Source organism: Dysidea avara, chromosome 5, assembly GCF_963678975.1.
Source record: "Dysidea avara chromosome 5, odDysAvar1.4, whole genome shotgun sequence".
Taxonomy (NCBI): domain Eukaryota; kingdom Metazoa; phylum Porifera; class Demospongiae; order Dictyoceratida; family Dysideidae; genus Dysidea; species Dysidea avara.
In genome coordinates, this window is record NC_089276.1 from 5745362 (window position 1) to 5753424 (window position 8063).

At 36.1% G+C, this 8063-nt stretch overlaps 1 protein-coding gene across 1 annotated transcript; it reads right to left on the bottom strand.

Moving 5' to 3' along the window:
- Positions 1 to 13: 13 nt before the first annotated feature.
- Positions 14 to 7671, bottom strand: LOC136255359 (receptor-type tyrosine-protein phosphatase alpha-like). Its single transcript, XM_066048104.1, has 16 exons — positions 7541 to 7671; positions 7401 to 7488; positions 6460 to 6533; positions 6372 to 6408; positions 6216 to 6313; positions 6037 to 6159; positions 5394 to 5545; positions 2685 to 2820; positions 2479 to 2628; positions 2325 to 2418; positions 2218 to 2273; positions 2036 to 2170; positions 1860 to 1985; positions 1530 to 1681; positions 1338 to 1473; positions 14 to 317 (listed from the first exon to the last, which is right to left on the bottom strand). The coding sequence occupies exons 1-16, from the start codon at positions 7631 to 7633 to the stop codon at positions 240 to 242; spliced, it is 1728 nt and encodes a 575-aa protein (XP_065904176.1). The 5' UTR covers positions 7634 to 7671; the 3' UTR covers positions 14 to 239.
- Positions 7672 to 8063: the final 392 nt, after the last annotated feature.

Consider the following 8063-nt stretch of genomic DNA (forward strand, 5'->3'; position numbering starts at 1 on the left):
CTACTCATATACATAAGTTATTTGAAATGTGCTCTAGCAGCATCTTCATAATAAACAAATGCCAAGTGCATGTTTTAGCAGTGTATTATACATGTGAAAAATGTGCAAGCAGATACACGTAATAATAAAAAATAATACAAAATACTATAACCAAAATAAAAGAATACGACAATATTCAATACCTAACAATTTGTTCTATGATTAGATAAACCACAAAGGGAGTCATCTAAGGGAGTCATCTAAACACTAAAGTTAGAGTAAGTCTCAAACGACTGCATGTAGCGAAGGACAACTTCAAAGATGAACTGGTACATCCCCTACAAAAAAAGTCTCTTAATAAAATTTGCACATATATAATAAAAACTCTTATGTAGTTCCTATTATGGTAAAGCTATGGTAGGTCTTAGTCACCAGGTGAGAAACAAAATTCAAAACAAAAACTTTTGGGAACAAGTTAAATCACAAAAAAAGTTGCTGTACAAAGAAATCCCACCGTCTGTTAGTTCCTTGGTGCCTCACGTACCCTATTTTTACACTCCAAAACTTTCCATTTTTTATTTTCTTTGTTTCATACTCTAAATTATTCCTGGAATCTATGCCAGGCTTAGGAAATCAACACTAGTTTTTGGTGTAGATAAAATGGCTATAATACAGTGGAACCTCTCAAAACAAACTCCCCAAAATAGAAAACAACTCCATAACAAGGACAAAGTTTTGGTTTCAACAGGTCTGGCTCCATACATTTTTACCAAAAAAAACACCTGTATTACAGCTAAAGACTGTACCTTGAATAATTACACAACAAGTCCTTAGAGAAGTGTATTTAAACAACAAAACTATTTTACACACTTATAAGAGGTATATATCCTACAATCATATTTGTAAAGCGATCTGATCACTACTGAAAACAGAGTGCCCTTAAACTATCAAGGCACAGTGACCATGCTTCCTAGAAATTTTTTGCTGTAGACAAAGCAACCACACTCCTTAATCTATTGTATTATCTATTCCTTACTGGAGATAAGCAGCAAGATCAAGATACTCTAATAAAGCAGTTACAGCTAAGTACTCTAATAGAACAGTCACACATACATAAGCTTACAAACTAGTCCAATAAATTCTTGATTTAAAAATTAGGCAGAACACTAATGTAGTAATTATCCCACATAGCTATGTTGTGAAACCATCGTTCATGTAATCTTGTTTCACTACATTTTATAGCTGGAACCCCACTTTATTTTTAACCGAACCATTATTATTACTAGTAAATTCCTTAACCCAAACGTATGTGTCTTAAGGACATACGTACAGCAAATATAATTAATTTCAAATCTCACCAAACTGTCCACAGCTCCTGGCCTATTGATACGGAGTGATTTAACCACTTGGAAAATATCAACACACTGCTCTGCTTTAAATCGTTCCAGTGTTGTATAAATGGCACAGAAGGTAGAACTTCGACCCAGTCCATTACTGTGTAAAACATTTACACACATAGAACACATAGTGACACACAATACTATCAGTACCTGCAGTGTACAACAATGGGTTTGTTGGCAGTGCTACGCTGAACTTTCTGCACTTCTTCAAGCATTGATATCAGTCCAGTACTATTACTAGGAGGCTTATGAGCTATCCAACCATGATACTGAAACTGGGTCACCTGGTGGCTCTTCTTGGTCTATTAACAATAATACAACAGCATGTACTTACAACAAAGTTGTGAGCATGCATATGTTTGTAGTATTAAGTGCTTTAAGAATACCAACCAAACAAAACAGAAGCCATACTTTTTAATTGTATGTTTGTGTGTGTAATCTACCAGGAGTGCAACTAAACTTGTTAGCCTAATTTATTACCTTATTATCAGTGATTTTCATTGTTCTTGTGGTAAAATGCTTAGCACTATTACCACCGGTTAACTCAACATCCATATCATCAAATGTATTCACACCAGTACGGGGCCAGTAGCATGCACACACCTCCTGTAAGATTGTACGTAATACTACTGCATGTACTTATAGACTGTGCTGACCTCGTCATTTTCCAATAATTCACATAACATTATAACAGTTGCAGACTGTTTATCACTGATCATTTTCCAGAAGTCTCTAATGGTGTTTGCCATTGGAGACTGAGCTATGATGTATGCCCTACTCTGCTTGTAACCCTGTATAGCAAAATGTAGTCAATCTACCAGAATATATTACATCTTACATCAGCATATGAGGCATTAATATAACTCTGCTTTAACGGTACTCGGCAACGCTCCACTGAAATAAAACAGACATATAAGTGACTGATTATATATCATCTCAATATACCAGGTAAGGAATGGCCAGGACGATTTTTGTTTGTGAAAGTATTGGCAGAAGGACACACCACATCTTCAGCTCTGGGACTGACTTTGTTTAATATCTACAGATACCAAGATCAATACAAAGTGTGTCAGTAAAAGAAAGTAGTCTCTATACTAACTTTGAGTTCTTGCTCATAACCAGTTAATCCAGTCATTCGGTCTTTGCTCTTCAGTTTAGCCATTGCCCTCATTACATTCGGTGCTTCAATGCTAGTGTCACCACAAGTGATGAACTCCAGTACAGCATCATGGATGAAGATGTACTGCTCCTGTTCATTCAATCACAACTTGAATATACACAAACACAATGTACATGTGACCTTACCAGAGACTGCACCATTTGAGGACGTTGGTGCCTCAGCCTGTTAATGACATTGTGAATGTCCACAACATTCTCATTTTTCACTTGTCTCAGTACAATATCCAGAGCAATGAAGGTCCCAGTCCGACCAACACCAGCACTAAATATACAATGGTACTCTAGTATGTCACTTAAAATAAATCACAATGCACTTTTGTTAATGGGAAAATAGGTCAAATAGATATGTGTGACTAAGTTAACCTCTACAACAACATGCAATAATATACTGGATGCTGATGTTAAAAGCACCAGTTTTTAGGTGGCTATAAACAGCAACTGTTCAGTGATGTAAAGGTAGCCAAATTAATGCTACTTTGAAGAGGTAGACAAGATGGTTTTTGGTTAAATGTCAGAGCACACAAAAACTGCTCCAATTTAATTATTACTTTTATGTTTCTATTCTGGTATTATACAGCATGGTGGTATGTATAATAGGGATCATGAAGGACTGAGCTTTTCCAGCCAAAAATATCACTCTATATAAACCAGTCTTGATTTCCCTTCATGACAACTTGGCATAAGGCTATGGGCTTGATTTCTTCACTGTTCAATGTCACTTCGTCCTGAGATGCACCTTTTTGCCAAGCACAATCTGTGCATCATAGACTTGCCTTTGTCTTCCTTTGTGTTCCAGTTCTTCTCACTGACAACACAAGGTGTCGATTTGCGATAGTACGATGTGGTTTCCCTACGGTTGTGTTGGCTGTTATGCTGTATTTTCCATAACGACTGGATTGATTGCAGAGATGCTTCTCATACTGTTCTTTACTGTGTGACGGGTTGAACATAGCTGAAAGCAAAGTATAATGGTCACTTCACTTTTGAGTAGTTGGGGCTCACAAACTGTCTAATTTTTGTGGTGACTGGATTGATTGAGGAGGTGCTTCTTCTACTGCTCTTCATTTGTAGCACTGTGTAACAGCTGAACATAGCTGAAAGTGAAGCATAATGGCCACTTCACAGTAATTGATAGCTGGGGGCGCGTTCAGATGAAAACATTAACTCTGGCACCATCCTTTCTTTTGATGCGGTATGCATGGACTCACCAGTCATACTAATGCTACAAAAAAGTAAACAAACAAGTATAAGGAAATAATTAGTTTGATTAGGGATCATAGAAAAAAGTAGGGAAACAAGGGAGGTCGCTACAGGTGTACTGATACCACTATTTTACCGATACTTCCACTACCAGTACTGGTACTGAAATTATCTGCCGATATCAATACCAATACTAAGTAATGAAGCCTAGACAAGTTTAATACTGAGTGTTTCACTGTTGTGATATATACATAGCTAGCTATTAAAATATCATAGTGATTGTGCACTTTGATTGAAAAGTGTTTGATTGAAAAGTGTTTGATTGAAAAGCGATGATCTCAAGTTTCAAAACATTCATATATCCTAAACAGATTACTAATTGCTGCTTGATTTGAGGTAGTTTTCTTGTAAACTCATTAATTAGGTAATTAATTGTGTGGGCAGCCAATAATTCTACACTGTTTGTTGCAGCCTTGCAACCAAACGTTTTCATGAAAAAGCAAGCCAAGTAGTCATAAACTTACTTCTGTTTTGAGAAACAACTGCACTGTCATTTAATTACAAAGGATTCACATGCTCTAATATATTAGAATACAAATGGAGCAAGTATAGTAATACTTGGAAAAGAGTAACAAAGGCTTTGTATTCGCTACTTTGTTAGCCTAACTAACTTATTTGCTGCTGGAAATTTAGCAAGAGATGGTTGAAGCTATAATAAATATGTTAAGTGTTTACTGGTGGTATATCTGTAGCACTGTATTACCAATACCGATCCGATACTGATATCATTATTGGTACACCTCTAATTAGTCTCGTCCCCAGCCTCCCACGTGCTTGATCACGCGAAAGGTCGTCTGGTGACATTAGTCCAACTTCTTGGCCCAGGAACTGCGCATTAATAAAGTATACTCCATAAAAACTAGCTTAGTAGCTGTCTAAAGGTCTTTTTCGCCATTGATTGTTGTTCTAAGTTGAATGCTAAACTTTTCATTATCTTAAAGGAGTGTTACTTTATAGAAATCGCTGGAGTGACTAATGATTGCCGATTAAAACTTTATGTACGAAAACCTTCTTATTCATTTGAATGTAAGCATGAATGAGCACAAGAAACATGCTTGTAGCAATATTCCACTAGGGCCAAGAAAGTGGACTAAGTCACCAGACAACCTTCGCGTGATTGAGCGCGTGGGAGGCTGGGGACGAGATTAACCTCTAACCTACCTACATAATCCATACTTCATGCAGTCTATACCCATGACTGAATTAGGGATTAAAAGTCCACACTAGTTACAGACCTCTCCTGTTTCCCTACTATTTTTCTATGATCTCTAAGCAAACTTAAAATTCCTAATTTTCCTTATACTTGTTACTTGTAACACCATAAAGAATGTACATAGTCAGGCATGTAACTATATAGGATTCCCTGGAGGGTGGGTTGAGTCTTGAAGTGACAGTATCCAGAAAACTTCTTCTGATTTTCAGTATTGTAAACTTTAGTAAGATTTTTAAATTTAAAACCTTAGCAGGGTTAGTCCAAATCATCCAACTCCTTAGCTACACCCCTGATAATAATAATAAGTAACTAACAAATGCTATTGGTGGCAAATCAGATTGCCGAACCCAAATAATACTAACCTGCAATGCACCAACATAGGATCTTTAGTAGTGCTGTGGAAATCTCTAATCCTTCGATAAAAACTCAACATTCCAGTAGCATATTCTGGTACTCCATGATCAGGCCAAGCAACGTAATGAAACTGAGTTACATCAAATGATTCTCCTGATTTCTGAGTATTGTATAAAATATTTAAGCAATACATCTGACAATGCATGTATTTACTGCATAGCTACCCATAGCAATACATTGCCTGTATCCCAGTAAAACAACTCAATACATAAAAACAGGTATACTATTTTGCAAAATTCCAATGGTGGATATAATAATCTGTATAAGTGAACAGGCCTGCAAAAACAGGGCATGTGTGCACAAGCTACACCCTTTGACATAACAGATCACATCTCAGTATTGGCATAGAGTATCTCCAGTCCATCATAAAAATTTAAGTCCTGAACACTATGTAACCATGGGATAACAGTATAAAAAGTTATGAGTTGTGAAAGTTGCAAATTAATGTGTCCTTTTTGCAGGCTCGGTCACATAATATTGCAGATTTACAACATATTTATTATCCTTTAAGAACATCAATGGTAACTGGCTGCTATACAACAGAGCTCTATTATGTGGCAGCATACATTTGGTGCAAATGGAAAAACTTACCGTAATATTAAACTTCCTAATAAGATACTCAGAGTATCTATTCTCTTCCAACAGAGATAGTTTGAAAGGCTTGAACTCAACTTCTCCACCAACAGTTTCAGGCCAGTATTGAAAACATTTCAACTACAACAGTTAACATCCAAGTTTGTAGAATACTATACACAAACAAACAAGTGTACCTTTTCTCCTTCTTTGATGTTAGTCAGCATAACAATTGTTGTAACACGTTCTTCCCAAATCACAGACCAGAAATCAACAACAGACACTTTTAGAGGAGCTAGAGTATGTAATATGGTACCAAGTTTAGACAATCAAACAAAATATATATATCAAACCTTGTGCAGCAATGAATCGTTTCCTCTTCTTATAACCCTAACAGTGACACATTTAATGTAACAGTTTAACACTCTACTATAAACATACATCAACTGGAGAAGCATTGACATAGTCATTTCCACTATCTTCATAAGAAACAAGCTTTACTCGGTTACTATCATCTGTAGCAAACAGAACAATCACATGCATGCACATTCATACACAATCACGCGGAAGTTACATACACATGTATATGTATGCATGTATGAGTATATCTGATAAGCTATTGTTGTTATTACAACAAGTAGTTTGCCTACACCTGCAAATATACTAGTCAACATTTATTCCAGTAATGGGTATATATAGCTACAGGGATTAAATGTTCACTAGTATATCTGCAGGTGTAGGTGACCTCCCTTGTTTCCCTACTGTTTTCTATTATCCCAAATTGTTCCTCATTTTCTTTCTACTTGTTTGTTTACTTTTTTGCAACATGATCATAATTATGACTGGTGAACCAGCACATACCGCATCAAAAGAAAGAATGGTACCATGCTTAATATTTTTGTCTAAACCCACACCCTAACTATCAATTAAAAGTGAAGTAACCATTGTACTCCATTTTTAGTTATGTTCAAAAAGGCACCTGAAGCAACATTTAACACTGAAAAAATCAAGCCTGTAACCCAAGTTATGCTTGTCTGAAGGAATCAGGCAGTTAGTGTCAGTCAGCAGAAAATTTCACTGAATAAAAATAATAAAATTTTGTAGCAAACTTATTGGAAGCACTTCAGGTCGTACTGAGAGTTCTGCCAAGGCGATATTAAGGTACTGTGAAGCTGGTTTCTAGGTGAAATTTTTTTTGTGAAAAGTTGCAAACCTCTGTGATCCCTAATATACAGTACTACTGTACTGTATGACAATACTGAATAAATTATTGGTAAAAAAATTGAGTAACCAATAGTTCTAGATAACCTAATCTATTTTTAAACGAATGAATTATACCAAACTGCCAATTACAATATTGTGCATGCTTTATTCATTCGTACATGGAACAATATTGGCAAATCTGTTCTTCGGTTTGTGTTCTCTTTTAGTTCCCACAGTTACCGGCATGTCATGACCACTGTATAGCATCTGTACAAGAGAAGTATAAACAAAACGTATAACAAAGTAAACTACATGTTACCTTAAACCGTGATTCAAACTGTGCATTAAAGTTGTGATGCATTCCTTCTACGTGAGCTTCAAACTCGTTAATATGGATTGATTTGTCTGCCATCTTGTGTAATGGTAGAGGAGATTCAGTACCACCATATTCTATAGGCAATATTTAGTAATATGATGAAATATGTATACACATACCAACAGATCATAATCAGTACTTCACTCTATGACTTTATTGCACATATAACTAATCAAACTACACATCACCACTGTTAGAACACTAATTACATGCCAGCTTGTACAAACTGTTGTTCGGGAAGGTATAAAAGCCGGAACGGAACGCACCCCCTCCTTTAATTATTTTTTTATTGTTATAATTACATTTTGTGTTCATTTTCTACATGTAGCTAAATGATTTCACCTCAGATCCTATCGTTGACTTCTACACCAACTGCATCAGCGATAATTTATCTCCAAATAGTGCACTGTTAATAGCATGTGACCGTAGCACGTTCTGCCCTGCTCAGTTGCGTTTTGGTGACGAC

Excerpts from the sequence above, each read along its gene's own strand:
- LOC136255359 (XM_066048104.1), bottom strand. The coding sequence starts at position 7,633 with ATGGCAGACAAATCAATCCATATTAACGAGTTTGAAGCTCACGTAGAA. Across the intron at positions 7,489-7,540 it reads AGTTTGAATCACGGTTTAAG|ATGCTATACAGTGGTCATGA; the intron begins GTAACATGTAGT and ends TCTCTTGTACAG. Across the intron at positions 1,682-1,859 it reads TGAAAATCACTGATAATAAG|ACCAAGAAGAGCCACCAGGT; the intron begins GTAATAAATTAG and ends TATTGTTAATAG.